The sequence below is a fragment of the Pristiophorus japonicus genome, chromosome 26, assembly GCF_044704955.1.
Source record: "Pristiophorus japonicus isolate sPriJap1 chromosome 26, sPriJap1.hap1, whole genome shotgun sequence".
NCBI classification, from domain to species: Eukaryota; Metazoa; Chordata; class Chondrichthyes; family Pristiophoridae; genus Pristiophorus; species Pristiophorus japonicus.
This window is the reverse complement of record NC_092002.1, coordinates 24,823,135-24,841,696: the sequence shown is the minus strand read 5'-3', so window position 1 is coordinate 24,841,696 and position 18,562 is coordinate 24,823,135. Positions and strand designations below refer to the sequence as shown.

The 18,562-nt window shown below is 49.8% G+C and overlaps 1 protein-coding gene across 2 annotated transcripts in view; it reads right to left on the bottom strand.

Moving 5' to 3' along the window:
• The window catches only part of LOC139239251 (metastasis-associated protein MTA1-like), a 191,257-nt gene that overhangs the window by 34,307 nt on the left and 138,388 nt on the right, over positions 1-18,562 (bottom strand). For both annotated transcript variants that reach the window (XM_070867950.1, XM_070867951.1), the window contains exons 7-9: positions 16,499-16,616; positions 1,641-1,743; positions 844-943 (exon numbers count right to left, since the gene is read on the bottom strand). In XM_070867950.1, the coding sequence (XP_070724051.1) occupies positions 844-943; positions 1,641-1,743; positions 16,499-16,616 (321 nt within the window). The remainder of the gene's footprint in view (positions 1-843; positions 944-1,640; positions 1,744-16,498; positions 16,617-18,562) is intronic.

Here is an 18,562-nt window from a genome sequence, read left to right as displayed (position 1 = left end):
TGCCCACGCTCCAAACGGCAATCTGGGTCCTGATGACGTCACCCAGTCGCCCACCTCGAAGCTGTCGCTCCAGCTCTATTTACAGCCCCGACCTGCGGAGATGCGCTCTTGCAGGTCAGGGTGGCCCACGATGGTGACTGGGTACAAATTTCACAAGCGTGACTCTGACTGGGGGTGGGGGGGGGGGGGGGGGTGCGAGGGGAGATCCAATTAGACTGCAGGAAACCCGGCCAGCTTTCTACCCTCCCCAGCCCAGGGGCACCAAGAGTAGCAGCTGCACTGCCTAAGATCAGTGACCCCCCCCTCCCCCACACACAGATTTTGTTTGTGGAACCTTCTGTATAAATTGCTACATCAGACGTGGTATTTACCAAGTAGACGACCAGGGGAGCTAGTTAAATTCTAATACTGTGACTCCAGGGTAACTCAACCATTAGCACCAAATCTTCATTGAAATATTGTCGATATCCCTCATAGTATTTACATAATGTGCCAATTGAAAGTTACAAGATTTAGATCAACTGATTTTTGTTGGGTAAGGGTATCAAGGAATATGGAGTAAAGACGGGTAAATCTGAGGTATAGATCAGCAATGATCGAACTGAATGGCAGAACAGGCTCAAGGGGCTGAATGGCCAACACCTGTCCGCTATGTTGAAAGACTGAGAGGATAATATGAGCATGATTTAAATTGTAATTGTTAGTGCAGGCACCGCAGAAAACATTCACCGCGACATAAGGCAGCTCTACGTTCAACTCTTACACTTTCAGACAGGTCCATTTTATAAATTAACATTACAAGTACAAATATTGGAGGTCTGTAAAACATGTCTCCAGCCTTACCAGTGTGATATCTCTCGAGGCGGCAGCAGCACTCATGTGCAGACTTGGTTGCCTTATGGAGCTACTGCAGTCTAAGGCCCGAGCAAATGTACCGACAGATCTGTAAGAGACAGGAATAAACCATCACAAACGGGCAGGAACCTAAATGAAAAGAGCCATTAGATTTATCCCTCAAAGGGACACGGTGCTACCTGAGCAGAATAGTAGCGTGCGCGTTACACGATCGTTCAACTGACTGCGCCTTGGGACAGTTACTAGACTCACAATGCTTTTATGGAAAGGAACAACTAAGTTAGCTGCCTGCTTTGCACAGAGGGTTGCAGGAGTATGTCATGCTTTGCTATGGGGAGAGACAATTGCATCTGTGGTGGTCCAGGCAAATTTAGAGGTTTAAACAGAGACGCCTTTAATAGACAAGATTGGGGTCTGCATTGACTGCCCAACAGCACGTTCCCTTGCCAAAAAGCCCACCCGTTCCCTCTTGCTGCAGCCACAAGGACGTGCTGAGCCGACCAGGGTGGATCTGGGGGTCTCACTGGCTTCGAGTCGCCAGCAACAGAGAAGGCTCCAGATAAATTGGCAAAATGTTAAAACTGTGTAACTTGAGCCGACAGCGTGTCCCTTCTTCCGGACCAAGCAGAAAGGGCAGACTGTTGCCTGGTTTAGACCAATGACCCTGTCCCTAGGGGTCAGCACCTCACCGTAGTTACTGCAATGCAACGGGACATGTCTCGAACCTTCAATATTATAGAAATGAGAGCAAACGGTAGGTGGGTGCCCACAGTCTTTGAGCTCACCGTGCAAGAACCAAAAACTGGTCTATCTGCCTGTCAGTCAGCGGGCTGTCCGGGTCCCAGATCTTTACTTCAAGTTTTAACTGGTCTCTTTCATCTTCTTCATCTGAGGAAAGAAAACAGAAAAAAAAGCTGTTAGTGAATGCGGAAAGTGAGGGACTGGAACAGACTGTGCAGTGAATCTGGAAAGTGTTTCCACTGGCGGGAGGGTTAGTAACCAGAGGACACAGGTTTAAGGTGATTGGCAGAGAGGCGATGAGAAGAAATGTATTGACACAGCGAGTTGCTGTGATCTGGAATGTGCTGCCTGAAAGGGTGGTGGAAGCAGATTCAATAATAAGTTTCAAAAAAGAATTGGGTAATTACTTGAAGCGGAGATAATTGCAGGATTATGGGGAAAGGGCAGAGGAATGGGACAAATTGTTAGCTCATTCGAAGAGCAGTCACAGACGTGATGGGCCAAATGGCTTCTCTCTGTGTTGTACAATTCCATTTTTTTTTTTAATTCGTTCCGGGATGTGGACATCATTGGCAAGGCCAGCATTTATCACCCATCCTTAATTGCCCCTCGAGAAGGTGGTGGTGAGCCGCCTTCTAACTGCTGCAGTGTGGTGAAAGTGCTCCCACAGTGGTGTTGGGGAGGGAGTTCCAGGATTTTGACCCAGCGACGATGAAGGAACGGCCGATATATTTCCAAGTCAGGATGGGGTGTGACTTGGAGGGGAACGTGGAGGTGGTGGTGTTCCCATGCGCCTGCTGTCCTTGTCCTTCTCAGTGGTAAAGGTCGTGGGTTTGAGAGGTGCTGGCCAAGAAGCCTTGGCGAGTTGCTGTACATCTTGTAGATGGTACACACTGCAGCCATGGTGTGCCGGTGGTGGAGGGAGTGAATGTTGAAGGTAATGGATGGGGTGTCAATCAAGCGGGCTGCTTTGTCCTGGATGGTGTCGAGCTTCTTGAGTGTTGTTGAAGCTGCACTCATCCAGGCAAGTGGAGAGTGTTTCATCACACTCCTGACTTGTGCCTTGTAGATGGTGGAAAGGCTTTGGGGAATCAGAAGGTGAGACACTCGCCGCAGAATACCCAGCCTCTGGCCTGCTCTTGTTGCCAAAGTATTTATGTGGCTGGTCCAGTTACGTTTCTGGTCAATGGTGACCCCCAGGACGTTGATGGTGGGGGATTCGTCGATGGTAATGACATTGAATGTCAAGGGGCGGTGGTTAAACTCTCACTTGTTGGAGATAGTCATTGCCTGGCAGTTATGTGGTGCAAATGTTACTTGCCACTTATCAGCCCAAGCCAGGTCTTGCTGCATGCGGGCGTGGACTGTTCCATTATCTGAGGAGTTGCAAATGGAACAGAACACTGTGCAATCCTCAGCGAACATCCCCACTTCTGACCTTATGATGGAGGGAAGGTCATTGATGAAGCAGCTGAAGATGGTTGGGCCCAGGACACTGCCCTGAGGAACCCCTGCAGCGATGTCCTGGGGCTGTGATGATTGACCTCCAACCACCACAACCATCTTCCTTTGTGCTGGGTATGACTCCAGTCAGTGGAGAGTTTTCCCCCTGATTCCCATTGACTTCAGTTTTACTAGGGCTCCTTGATGTCAAGGGCAGTCACTCTCACCTCACCTCTGGAATTCAACTCTTTGTCTATGTTTGGACCAAGGCTGTAATGGGGTCTGGAGCCGAGTGGTGCTGGGGGTGAGCAGGTTATTAATGAGCCACGTGATAGCACTGTCGACCACACCTTCCATCACTGTGCTGATGATTGAGAGTAGGCGGATGGGGCGGTGATTGGCTGGGTTGGATGTGTCCTGGTTTTTGTGATTAAGACATACCTGGGCAGCTTTCAACAGCAACTTATTTTTGTTGGGCACTGGTTCAAATTAAGAGCTGTGATTTCAGATTAAACACTATACATTATTGATATTTCAAAACTTGAAAACCTAGTTAGTTAAACAAAATACATTAGAGATGGCAGGACAGGTGATGTGTTGCAGCTGCAGCATGTGGGAGCTGGTGGACACCAGCCGAGTCCGAGCTTCAGACACTGCGATCCATCAGGGAGGGGGAAGAGTTACCTGGATGCTGTGTTCCAGCAGGCAGTCACACCCCTTAGGTTAAATACTTCAAATTTGGTCCATGGTCAGGGACAGGAGGGTGTGACTACGAGTGATGCAGGTCTGGGGACCCAGGATGTAGTGAGGGAGGAGCCTCAACCCTTGCTCTTGTCCGACAGGTTCAAGGATCTTGCTCCCCGTGTGGACGGGAGCATCGACTGCAGGGAGGATGAGTAAACTGACCACAGCGCCGTGGTACAGGGGGCCATTCAAGTGGGGGCAGTAAAAAGGAATGTTGTAGTGGTAGGGGCAGTATAGTTAGGGGGATAGATACTGTTCTCTACAGCCGAGGGCGTGAGTCCCAAAGGCTGTGCTGCCTGCCTGGTGCCAGGGTGAAGTGCCTGGAGAGAAGCTTGGAGTGGGAGGGGAAAGATTCAGTTGTCGTGGTCCACGTGGGTACCAACGACATAGGCAGAACAAAGAAAGAGGTTCTGCTGAGGGAGTATGAGCAACTAGGAGCTAAATTAAAAAGCAGAACCACCAAGGTAATAATCTCTGGATTACTAGCTGAGCCACGATTGGCATGGGGTAAATAAGATCAGAGACATTAATGCATGGCTCAAAGACTGGTGTGTGAGAAATGGGTTTCGATTCATGGGGTACTGGCACCAGCACTGGGATAAGAGGGAGCTGTTCCATCGGGACGGGCTTCACTTGAACCAGGCTGGGACCAGTGTCCTGGCAAATCGAATAACTCGGGCTGTAGATAGGGCTTTAAATTAAATAGTGAGAAGGGAGGGTTCAAGTGAGCAGAAATGTAAAAAGTCAAAGAGAAAGGAGAAGGCAATCGAGCCAGGTAGCGATGGGGGAAAACGCTAACCAGAGTGTGACAGGAGGGGACAGAGCGTATAAACGTAAGAGTGCATCATAAGTAGAGTCAGAGTCGGGAAAAATGGTAAAAAGACCAAATTAAAAGCTCTGTATCTGAATGCACGCAGCATTCGGAACAAGATAGATGAGTTGGCGGCACAAATAGAAATAAATGGGTATGACCTGATAGTCATTACAGAGACGTGGTTGCAAGGTGGCCAGGACTGGGACCTGAATATTCAGGGGTATTTGCCTCTTCGGAATGACAAGCAGAAAGGAAAAGGAGATGGGGTAACTCTGTTAACAAAGGATGAGATCAGTGCTGTAGTGAGAAATTATATTAGCTCAGAAGATCAAGATGTAGAATCAGTTTGGGGGAAGATAAGAAATAATAAGGGGAATAAGTCTCCGGTGGGAGTGGTCTACAGGCCCCCTAACAGTAGCTACACTGTAGCACAGAGTATAAATCAAGAGATAATGGAGGCCTGTAAGAAAGGTATGGCAATAATCATGGGCGATTTTAACCTTCATATTGATTGGACAAATCAAATTGGCAAAGGTAGCTTTGAGGACGAGTTCATAGAGTGAAGTTGGGATGGTTTCTTAGAACAATACGCTGTAGAACTAACCAGGAAGCAGGTTATTTTAGATCTGGTAATGTGTAATGAGATAGGAATAATTAATGATCCGCCAGGGAAGCGTGATCATAGCATGTTCAGTTTCAGGGTGAGAAACGTAGATCTCAAACTAGTGTCCTGAATTTAAATGTAGGCAATTACAAAAGTATGAAGACAGAGTTGGACTGGGAAAATAGATTAAAGGCTAAGACGGTAGAAAAGCAGTGGTAGACATTTAAGGAGATATTTCATAACTTTCAGCAAAGATATATTCCAGTGAGAAAGAAAGGTTCCACAAGAAGGATGAACCATCCCTGGCTAATTAAGGAAATAAAGGACGGTATCACATTGAAAACAAAGGCATACAATGTTGCGAAGGACAGTGGAAGGCCAGAGGATTAGGAAATTTTTAGAAACCAGCAAAGGACGACTAACAAAATAATAGAGGGAGAAGATAGCTTATGAGAGTAAACTAGCAAGAAATATAAAAACAAGACAGTATATAAAAAGGAAGAGAAAAGCTAAAGTAAATGTTGATCCCTTAGAGGATGAGACTGGGGAATTAATAATGGAGAACAGGGAAATGGCAGAGACTTTGAACAAATATTTTGTATTGGTCTTCATGGAAGACGACACTAAATGCATCCCAATAATAATAGATAATCAAGGGGCTATAGGGATGGAGGAACTTAAAACAAGCACTAGCACTAGAGAAAAAGTACTATATAAACTAATGGGACTAAAGGTGGACAAGTCCCCTGGACCTGATGACCTGCGCCCTGGGGTCTTAAAAGAAGTGGTGCAGAGATTGCAATCTACCAAAATTTCCTGGATTCTGGAGAGGTCCCAACGGATTGGAAAACTGCAAATGTAACACCCCTATTCAAGAAGGGAGGGAGACAGAAAGCAGGAAACTATAGACCAGTTAGCCTGACATCTGTCATTGGGAAAATGCTGGAGTTCATTATTAAGGAAGCAGTAGCAGGACATTTAGAAAGTCAAAATACAATCAAGCAGAGTCAGCATGGTTTTATGAAAGGGAAATCATGTTTGATAAATTTGCTGGAGTTCTTTGAGGATGTAACGGGCAGAGTAGATAAAGGGAAATGAGTAGATGTGGTGTATTTGGATTTCCAGAATACATTCAAAAAGGTGCCACATAAAATGTTACTACACAAGATAAGAGCTCATGGGTTGGGGGTAATATATTAGCGTGGATAGAGGATTGGCTAACTAACTAACTGACTGAGTCATTTTCAGGTTGGCAAACTGTAACTAGTGGGGTACAACAGGGATCACTGCTGGGGCCTCAACTATTTACAATCTATATTAATGACTTGGATGAAGGGACCAAGTGTAATGTAGCCAAATTTGCTGATGATACAAAGATAGGTTGGAAAGCAAATAGTGAGGAGGACACAAAGAATCTGCAAAGGGATATAGTCATTATCATAGGCAGTCCCTCGGAATCGAGGAAGACTTGCTTCCACTCTTAGAATGAGTCCTTAGGTGGCTGAACAGTCCAATATAAGAGCCACAGTCCCTGCCACAGGTGGGACAGTCGTTGAGGGTGGGACAGGTTTGTCGCACGTTCCTTCCGCTGCCTGCGCTTGATTTCTGCATGCTCTCGGCGATGAGACTCGAGGCGCTCAGCGCCCTCCGGGATGTATTTCCTCCACTCAGGGCGGTCTTTGGTCAGGGGCTCCCAGATGTTGGTGGGGATGTTGCACTTTACCAGGGAGGTTTTGAGGGTGTCCTTGTAACGTTTCCTCTGTCCACCCTTGTTCGTTTGGCATGAAGGAGTTCTGAGTAGAACGCTTGCTTTGGGTGTCTCATGTCTGGCATGCGGACAATGTGGCCTACCCAGCGGAGCTGATCAAGTGTGGTCAGTGCTTCAATGCTAGGGATGTTGGCCTGGACGAGGACGCTAATGTTGGTGCGTCTGTCCTCCCAGGGGATTTGTAGAATCTTGCGGAGACATCGTTGATGGTATTTCTCCAGCGACTTGAGGTGTCTACTGTACATGGTCCATGCCTCTGAGCCATACAGGAGGGCAGGTATTACTACAGCTCTGTAGACCATGAGCTTGGTGGTAGAATTGAGGGCCTGGTCTTCGAACACTCTTTTTCTCAGGCGGCCGAAGGCTGCGCTGGCGCACTGGAGGCGGTGTTCAATCTCCTCATCAATGTCTGCGTTTGTTGATAAGAGGCTCCCGAGGTATGGGAAATGGTCCACGGTGTCCAGGGCCGCGTCGTGAAATTAAAAAAAGGGATATAGATAGGTAAAGTGAGTGGGCAAAAATTTGGCAGATGGAGTATAATGTGTGAATGTGTGAGTTTATCCACTTTGGTAGGAAGAATAAAAAAGCAATTATTATTTAAATGGAGAGACTACAAAATGCTGCGGTACAGAGGGATCTGGGGTCCTTGTACATGAAACACAAAAATTTAGCATGCAGGTATAGCAAGTAACTAGGAAGGCAAATGGAATGTTGGCCTTTATTGCAAGGGGGATGGAGTATAAAAGTAGGGAAGTATTGGTACAGGGTATTGGTGAGGCCACACCTGGAGTACTGTGCACAGTTGTGGTCTCTTTATTTAGGGAGGGATATACTTGCATTGGAGACAGTTCAGAGAAAGTTCCTGAGGTTGACTCCTGAGATGAAGGGGGTGTCTTATTAAAAAAGGTTGAGCAGGGGTTGGGCTGCTATTCATTGGAGTTTAGAAGAATGAGAGGTGATCTTATTGAAACCTATAAGATTCTAAGGGGGCTTGACAGAGAGGATGTTTCCCCTCACAGGGGAATCTAGAACTGGGGGGCATAGTTTCAGAACAAGGGGCCACCCACATTTAAAACGGAAATGAGAAGGGATTTCTTCTCTCAGAGGGTGGTGAATCTTTGGAATTATCTACCCCAGAGAGCTGTGGAGATTGGGTCACTGAATATAGTTAAGGTGGAGATAGACAGAGTTTTGAACTATAGGGAAGTCAAGGGTTATACGGAGTGGGCAGGAAAGTGAAGTTGAGGCCAAGATCAGATCAGTGATGAGGTTATTGAATGGCGGAGAAGGCTCGAGGGGCCAAATGGCCTGTTCCTGCTCCTATTTCTTATGTTTTTATGTTCACAAAAGAAGACGCAAAAAACCTTCGAAAAAAAAATAGTGGAGAACTAAGGATCTAGCGCGAATGAGGAACTGAAAGGAATTAGTCTTAGTCAAAAAATAGTACTGGAGGAATTAATGGGGTTAAAAGCTGATAAATCCCCTGGACCTGATGGCCTACATCCGAGGGTTTTGAAAGAGGTGGCTATAGAGATAGTGGATGCATTGGTTGCCATCTTCCAAAATTCCATAGATTCTTGAATGGCTCCCACAGATTGGAAGGTAGATAATGTTACCCCGCTATTTAAGAAATGAGGGAGAGGGAGATCAGGGAACTACAGACCAGTTAGCCTGACATCAGTAGTCGGGAAAATGCTCCAATCTATTATTAAGGATGTGGTAATGGGGCACTTAGAAAATAATAATAGGATTGGGCAGAGTCAACACTGATTTATGAATGGGAAATCATGTTTGACAAATCAGCTTGTTGAGGTTGCAACGAGTAGAATAGATAAGGGGGAACCAGTGGATGTGGTATATTTGGATTTTCAGAAGGCATTCGATAACAAGAGGTTATTAAACAAAATTAAGGCTCATGGGATTGGGGATAATATACTAGCACGGATTGAGGATTCGTTAACGGACAGAAAACAGAGAGAAGGAATAAACAGGTCATTTTCTGGTTGGCAGGCTGTAACTAGTGGGGTACCGCAATGATCTGTGCTTGGGCCCCAGCTATTCACAATCCATGTCAATGATTTGGATGAGGTGTCCAAATGTAATATATCTAAGTTTGCTGATGATATAAAGCTAGGTGGGAATGTAAGTTGTGAGGAGGATGCAAAGAGACTTCCAGGGGCTTGAGACAGGCTGAGTGAGTGGGCAAGAACATGGCAAATGGAATATAATGTGGGGAAATGAGAAGTTCTCCACTTTGGTAGGAAAAATAGAAAAGCAGAGTATTTTTAAATGATGAGAGATTGGGAAATGTTGGTGTTCAGAGGGACCTGGGTGTCCTTGTACACCAATCACTGAAAGTTAACATTTGGGTACAGCAAGCAATTAAAAAAGCGAATGGTATGTTGGCCTTTATTGCAAAAGGATTTGAGTATAAGAGTAAAAACGTATTACTGTAATTATATCATCATCATAGGCAGTCTCTTGAAGCGAGGATGACTTGCTTCCACACCAAAAAGGGATGAATCCACAGGTGTTTCAATGAAGGACCTAATATTCCAGGTCCCGAACTACATCCTGAAGGGTGGAAGATACCTGTGCGTGGATTTTTTTTAACATGTGGTGACCGTTGCACACCAGCCAGCACACGGGCTTGACAGAGCTAGGTCTTGGTCCAGTGGCAAGGATTATCCCAGACGACTGGAGACCAGCTCTGCTGCATGGACCGAGCACGCACACACATATCGCAGTGTGGGCTGGTCCATGCTGCCCCTGGGCCCTTGCTCCTTCTGGGCCTCAGACTCACGCCTCTCCTGGGCTCCGGTCACTTCCATCTACAAACTCTTGCCGCTCCTTTGCCCCTCCTGCTGTGCCTTCCCGCACTGCAATCAGCGACCTGGCTTCGCAGCCGTCGCCCTCCTGCAGTGGTATGCCACCGCACGCTGCTCCCTCTGATGGCCCCGGCGTGCTGATGGTCTTGCAGGCCGGGACCGCACCGCCGCACGCTGCTCCCTCGAAATAGGGCCCTGGTGAGACCACATCTGGAGTATTGTGTAAAGTTTTGGTCTCCTTACCTAAGAAAGGATATACTTGCCATAGAGGGAATGCAACAAAGGTTCACCAGACTGATTCCTGGGATGGGGGGATTGTCCTATGAGGAGAGATTGAGTAGACTAGGCCTATAGTCTCTCGAGTTAAGAAAAATAAGAAGTGATCTCATTGAAACATACAACATTCTTACAGGGTAGGTGCAGGGAGGATGTTTCCTCTGGCTGCGGAGTCTAGAACGAGGAGTCACAGTCTCAGAATAAGGGGTCGGCCATTTAGGACTGAGATATGGAGAAATTTCTTCACTCAGAGGGTGAATCTTTGGAATTCTTTACCCCAGAGGGCTGTGGATGCTCAGTCGTTGAGTATATTCAAGACAGAGATTGATAGATTTTTGGATATTAAGGGAATCAAGGGATATAGGGACAGTGCAGGAAAGTGGAGTTGAGGTAGAAGATCAGCCATGATCTCATTGAATGGAGGAGCAGGCTCGAGGGGCCGGATTGCCTACTCCTACTCCTAATTCTTATGTTATATTCTTATAAACTGATATCGCCAAGGGGCAGCATATAGATGAGAAACAGGAGGGGCCAAGGACAGATCCTTGGAGGACAGCAGAGGTAACAATGTGGGACTGGGAAGAGAAGCCATTGCAGGAGATTCTCTGGCTATGATTAGATAGGTAAGAATGGATCCAGGTGAGTGCAGTCCCACCCAGCTGGACGATGGAGGAGAGGTGTTGGAGTGGTCAACTGTGTCAAAGGCTGCTGGGAAGTGGAGCTGAGTCCATGATCAGATCAACCATGATCTTATTGAATGGCGGAGCAGGCTCGAGGGGCCGGATGGCCTACTCCTGTTCCTATTTCTTATGCTCCCCCCTGCCGTAGCCCCGAACTTGTATCTTTCTCCAGTTTGTCTCCGATCTCCCTTCATGACCTCTCCATGCTCATCTTGTCCTGCACTATGCCCATATCCCTTGATTCCTTTAATATCCAAAAATCTATCGATCTCTGTCTTGAATATGCTCAACGACTGAGCCTGAGTCAAGAAGGACGAGAAGGAATAGTTTTCCTTTGTCACAGTCACAAAGGAAATCATTTGTGACTTTGATGAGAGCTGGTTCAGTACTGCGGCAGGGGCGGGAACCAGATTGAATGGATTCAAACATGGCGTTCCGGGAAAAATGGGCACAGATTTGGGAGGCAACATGTTCAAGAGCTTGAGAGGAAAGGGAGGTTGGAGATGGGGCGATAGCGAGCACGTACAGGGTCAAAGAAGGATTTTTTTGAGACGGGTGGTGACAGCAGATTTGAAGGAGAGTAGGACGGCACCAGAGGACAGAGAACCATTAACAATGTCGATTAACATGGGAGCCAGAAAAGGAAGTTGGATGGTCAGCGGTTTAGTGGGAATAGGGTCAAGGGAGCAGGAAGTGGATTTCATGGACAAGCTGAGCATGGAGAGGTCAAGAGGGGAGATCAGTGAGAAACTGGAGCAAGATACATGTTCAGGGCTAGGGCAGGGGGGGGACCAGGAGTAGGCCATGCGGCCCCTCGGGCCTGCTCCCATCATTCAATAAGATCATGGCCGATCTGATCATGGACTCAGCTCCACTTCACTGCCCGCTCTCCATAACCCTTTATCCCCTTAGAGGAACCTCAGAGGAACTTTGCCCCCATGGGCTAGGGGAAGGAAGGGAACTGGAAAAGGCAGATGATCGGATGGTTTCAATCTTTGAGACAAAGAAGTCCATGAGCTCCTCACACTTATTGTTGGAGGTGAGTGTGGTGGAGACAGGGGAGAGGGGTTTAAGAAGACGGTTAGCAGTATAGAATAGTAGCTGGGGGTTATCTTTGCAATTTGGTTATCTTTTCCATTGTCGGGTAGATGCCAGTGTTGTGGCTTTACTGGAACAGCTTGGCTAGAGTCGCGGCTAGTTCTGAAGCACAAGTCCTCAATGATGGGTTAATAATAAAGACCCGGAAAAAGCAACTGACATTTTCTTGTCCAAGCAAGCAACACATGAACAATCTGCGTACGGAGCTCGACAAAGTCCTGAGGGATCCCTGCAACCCAACGCACCACAGTGCCCCGCACTAACCAGCTGGTAAATCTCTGGGAGCACTGACTGAGGTCAGCACGATCTCTATTAGCACCCAGCGGGACCCTGCCCTGCCCTCCCCCAGCGGGACCCAGCCCTCCTCCAGCGGGACGCTGCCCTGGCCCAGCGAGACCCAGCCCTCCCCCAGCGGGACCCAGCCCTCCCCCAGCGGGACCCAGCCCAGGCCCAGCGGGACACAGCCCTCGCCCAGCGAGACCCAGACCTCCCCCAGCGGGACCCAGCCCAGGCCCAGCGGGACATAGCCCTCGCCCAGCGAGACACAGCCCTCCCCCAGCGGGACCCTGCCCTGCCCTCCCCCAGCGGGACCCAGCCCTGGCCCAGCGGGACACAGCCCTCCCCCAGCGGGACCCAGCCCTCCCCCAGCGGAACCCTGCCCTCCCCCAGCGGGACCCTGCCCTGCCCTCCCCCAGCGGGACCCTGCCCTCCCCCAGCGGGAACCAGCCCTCCTCCAGCGGGACCCAGCCCTCCCCCAGCGGGACCCAGCCCTCCCCCAGCGGGACCCAGCCCTCCCCCAGCGGGACCCAGCCCTCCCCCAGCGGGACCCAGCCCTCCCCAGCCCTCCCCCAGCGGGACCCTGCCCTGGCCCAGCGGGACACAGCCCTCGCCCAGCGGGACACAGCCCTCGCCCAGCGGGACCCAGCCCTCCCCCAGCGGGACCCTGCCCTCCCCTAGCGGGACCCTGCCCTGGCCCAGCGGGACCCAGCCCTCACCCAGCGGGACCCAGCCTTCCTCCAGCGGGACCCAGCCTTCCTCCAGCGGGACCCAGCCTTCCTCCAGCGGGACCCAGCCTTCCTCCAGCGGGACCCAGCCTTCCTCCAGCGGGACCCAGCCCTCCTCCAGCGGGACCCTGCCCTGGCTCAGCGGGACCCAGCCCTCGCCCAGCGGGACCCAGCCCTTGCTCAGCGGGACCCAGCCCTCCTCCAGAGGGACCCAGCCCTTGCCCAGCGGGACCCAGCCCTTGCCCAGCGGGACCCAGCCCTCCTCCAGCGGGACCCAGCCCTCCTCCAGCGGGACCCTGCCCTGGCCCAGCGGGACCCTGCCCTCCTCCAGCGGGACCCTGTCCTCCTCCAGCAGGACCCTGCCCTCGCCCAGCGGGACCCAGCTCTCCCCCAGCGGGACCCAGCCCTTGCCCAGCGGGACCCAGCCCTGGCCCAGCGGGACACAGCCCTGGCCCAGCTGGACCCAGCCCTGGCCCAGCGGGACCCAGCCCTGGCCCAGCGGGACCCAGCCCTGGCCCAGCGGGACCCAGCCCTTGCCCAGCGGGACCCTGCCCTCGCCCAGCGGGACCGTGCTTGCGTACTAAAAACTATACTCAGCCACGTAGGACCCTCAGTTACTAAAGGCAGTACTAAACCCAATAAATACCTTGAAGCAGGTGTCACCTCTATATGATCCTTGAGGGTACAACTTTTGATACACGCACCTTAAACACCAGAATCAGGCTGATAATGCAATGGAATATTATTAACGTACATTCGTTGTCAAGAGATATTAATGGGAGTATATTGTGAAAGGTTATACCTTTCAAGAAAGACTGAATAAGCTTGGCATCTTTTCTTGAGAAAGGAGAAGGCGAAGAGGTGACCTGATTGAAGTCTTTAGAAAATGGTTTGATAGGATAGGTGTGGAGATGTTGTTTTCACTTGTGGGGGAGACCAAAACTAGGGGCCATAAATATAAGATAGTCACTAATAAATTCAGTAAGGAATTCAGGAGAAACTTCCTGCTCCCTTGACCCTATTCCCACTAAACTGCTGACTACCCAACTTCCTTTTCTGGCTCCCATGTTAGCAGATATTGTTAATGGTTCTCTCTCCTCAGGTACTGCTCCCCTCTCCTTCAAATTTGCCATCATCACCCCTCTTCTCAAAAAACCAACCCTCGACCCCACTGTGCTTGCAAGCTATCGCCCCATCTCCAACCTCCCTTTCCTCTTAAGTCCTTGAACATGAAGCTTAAGTGATCTTTAACGCTTAAGAGCTGGCTGTCTTGATTTTAAAGCAATGGAACCCAGAATTGTTCCCATTTGGCCCGATAGAACAGTTGCAAAGCTAAGATACTGGTTTAAAATTTTGCCTCCCAAATCCGTGACCATCTGTCCATGAATTCAATGTTTGAATCCCTTCAGTCTGGTTTCCGCCCCTGCCACAGTACTGAAACGGCTCTCATCAAAGTCACAAACAACATCGTTTGTGACTGTGACAAAGATAAACTATCCCTCCTCGTCCTTCTTGACCTGTGTGCAGCCTTTGACACAGTTGACCACTCTATCCTCCTCCAATGCCTCTCCACCATCATCCAGCGGGGAGGGACTGCACTCGCCTGGATCCATTCCTATCTATCTAATCGTAGCCAGAAAATCTCCTGCAATGGCTTCTCTTCCCACTCCCACATCGTTACCTCTGGTGTCCCCCAAGGATCTATCCTTGGTCCCCTCCTATTTCTCATCTACATGTTGCCCCTTGGCGATATCATCCGAAAACATGGCGTTAGTTTCCACATGTCCGCTGACGACATCCAGCTCTACCTCTCCACCACTTCTCTCGACCCCTCCATGGCCTCTAAATTGTCAGACTGCTTGTCCGACATCTAGTACTGGATGAGCAGAAATTTTCTCCAATTAAATATTGGGAAGACTGAAGCCTTTGTCTTTGGTCCCCGCCACAAACTGCGTTCCCTAGACATTGACTCCATCCCTCTCCCTAGCATCAATCTGAGCCTAAACCAAACTGTTCACAACCTAGGGGTCATATTTGACCCTGAAATGAGTTTCCAGCCACATATCCGCGGCATAACTAAAGTCGCCCTTTTCCACCTCTGTATCCTCGCCTGCCTCCGCCCCTGCCTCAGCTCATCGGCTGCTGAAACCCTCATTCATGCCTCTGTTACCTCTAGACTTGACTACTCCAAATCACTCTTGGCCGGCCTTCCACATTCTACACTACGTAAACTTGAGATCATCCAAAACTCAGGAGCCTGTGTTCTAACTCGCACTAAGTCCCGATCACCCATCACCTCCTGTGCTTGCTGACTACATTGGCTTCCGGTTAAACAATGCCTCAATTTCAAGATTCTCATCCTTGTTTACAAATCACTCCATGGCCTCGCCCCTCCCTATCTCTGTATTCTTTTTCAGCCTCACAATCCCACAAGATGTCTGCTCTCCTCTAATTCTGCCCTCTTGAACATCTCGCATTATAATTGCTCCACCATCAGTGGCTGTGCCTTCAGCTGTTTGGGCTCTAAGCTCTGGAACTCCCTCCCTAAACCTCTCCGCGCCTCTCCCTCTCTTTCCTCCTTTAAGCCGCTCCTTAAAACCTACCTCTTTAACCAAGCTTTTGGTCATCTGCCTTAATTTCTTCTTTTGTGGCTCGGTGTCAAATTTATCTGTTTTATCTTGTAACACTGCTGTGAAGCGCTGTGGGAGGTTTTACTACGTTAAAGGCGCTATATAAATAAAAGTTATTATTATAATGAGAGGGCACAGATTGAAAGTGATTGGCAAAAGAAGCAGAGGCAACACGAGGAAAGACGTTTCTCTGCAATGAGTGGTTAGGATTTGGAATGCCGTGCCTGATAGGGCGGGGGAGGCAGATTCAATAGTAGCCTTCGAAAGGAAATTGGATAAATATTTGAAGGAGAAAAAATTGCAAGGATATGGATAAAAAGCAGTGGAGTGGGACTAACTGGACTGCTCTTTGAAAGAGCTGGCAGACACGATTTAGGAGGGGAATAAGGAATCACTTTTTCATACAAAGGGTAGTAACAATCTGGAATTGCCTCTCCCCAATTGCTGGGACAATTGGAGCTTTCGAGACAGAGATAAATAGCTGTTTGTTGGGTAAGAGTATCAAGGGATTATGGGCTAAGACGGGAAAATGGAGTTGGGATGCAGATCAGCCATTGAATGGACAGCTTGAGGGGTTGAATGACCTACTCCTGTTCCTAGGTTGCTAACTTGGCTATTTTGTTGAAATGTTCAAAAGCCAAATAGGAGTTCAAAGGTTGGGAACCAGTACCGTGCATCTCTTGGTCTGCCTCATAAATCCAACAGGACCTTAGAGCAACAGCTAGTTTCCTATTTTTCTCTCCTCACCCTCACAAATGAAAAGACACAATAATATTACCGGGTATGGGGAGTGAGTGGGAGTGTGTGATTAGACCACACGGTGTACATGAATAAAGACACCTGTTTCTGTGCTGGAACATCCATACAGTGCATTTCCTTATCTCCCATGTCCCCCCACAGCCATGTGACGTCCTGGGAGAGGCAAAAATACACGCAAAAACAAATGGTATCTTTAAATCTCCAAATGCTCCTCTCTTAGGACAAATCAAAGCATGACTGTGTACGTTACCCACCTTCTTTTAGTAAATCCGGAATATCCGCTTGGTACCTGGGGCCCACACGGATCTCTCCTTTATCCGCTAGAAGAGTCTTTTGCTGTGGATCGTAAACTAGGCAATAAAAAAAAGAATCCTGAAAGAAAACAGAACGGAGGGAAGGTCACTTCAGAGAGCGAGCCCAAATTTCCGCAGCCCCGGACCCTCCCCTCCACAGTGAGGGAATTCCGCAGACCCCAGACCCTTCCCCTCCGGAGCCCCGGACCCTAACCTTCCAGAGTGAGGGAATTCCGGAGCCTCCAGATCGAGGGAATTCCGGAGCCCCCAACTTTTCCCGACTCAAACTCAACCAAAACCTCCCTAAACAGGCCAGATAAATCACTATTAAATGACTGCAGTCTCATTATCCCGAACCATTTCCCCAAATGCTGATTGTTATCTCCCGATAGAGGGCTCTGTGCACGGAGACGATGTGGTGCAGCCCGTCTCCATCTCCTTCACCTTTAGAAAAGGAAATATAACTAGAAGCAGCATTGATTTAAATTCGTGCACCGTACAGAACCCGAGAGTAAATGGTCAAACATTATTGCTGACTTTTTTCCAATACTGATTCCTCTATCTCTTCCCCAACTAAATCCCCCTCCCCCACCTTCTACTAGAAATTCAAAATAAAATTCCTCGAATTTAATACAAGAAACTGGACTCTATCTACAAGGCCATTCAGTCGCACCTTCCCACCACACACACACACACAACGTGCCCCACACACACACAACGTGCCCCACACACACAACGTGCCCCACACACACACACAACGTGCCCCACACACACACACAACGTGCCCCACACACACACACAACGTGCCCCACACACACACAACGTGCCCCACACACACACAACGTGCCCCACACACACACACACAACGTGCCACACACACACAATGTGCCCCACACACACACACAACGTGCCCCACACACACACGTGTCACACACACGTGCCCCACACACACACACAAACGTGCCCCACACATACACACACAACGTGCCCCACACACACACGTGCCCCACACACACGTGCCCCACACACACGCACAATGTGCCCCACACACACACACGTGCCCCACACACACACACGTGCCCCACACACACACAAAAAAACGTGCCACACACACACACAACGTGCCACACACACAGACACAACGTGCCCCACACACACACAAACGTGCCCCCCACACACACACACGTGCCCCACACACACACACACACGTGCCCCACACACACACGTGCCCCACACACACACACACGTGCCCCACACACACACACACGTGCCCCACACACACACACGTGCCCCACACACACACAACGTGCCCCACACACACACACACAACGTGCCACACACACACACACAACGTGCCCCACACACACACACAACGTGCCCCACACACACACCACGTGTCACACACACAACGTGCCCCACACACACACACACACAAACGTGCCCCACACATACACACACAACGTGCCCCACACACACGTGCCCCACACACACGTGCCCCACACACACACGTGCCACACACACACACACGTGCCCCACACACACACACGTGCCACACACACACACACATGCCACACACACACAAAAAAACGTGCCCCACACACACACACAACGTGCCACACACAGACACAACGTGCCCCACACACACACAAACGTGCCCCCCACACACACACACGTGCCCCCCACACACACACACGTGCCCCCCACACACACACACGTGCCCCCCACACACACACGTGCCCCACACACACACACACGTGCCCCACACACACACACACGTGCCCCACACACACACGTGCCCCACACACACACGTGCCCCACACACACACACACGTGCCCCACACACACACACGTGCCCCACACACACACACGTGCCCCACACACACACACACGTGCCCCACACACACACGTGCCCCACACACACACACGTGCCCCACACACACACACACGTGCCCCACACACACACACACACACGTGCCCCACACACACACACACACACGTGCCCCACACACACACACACACACACGT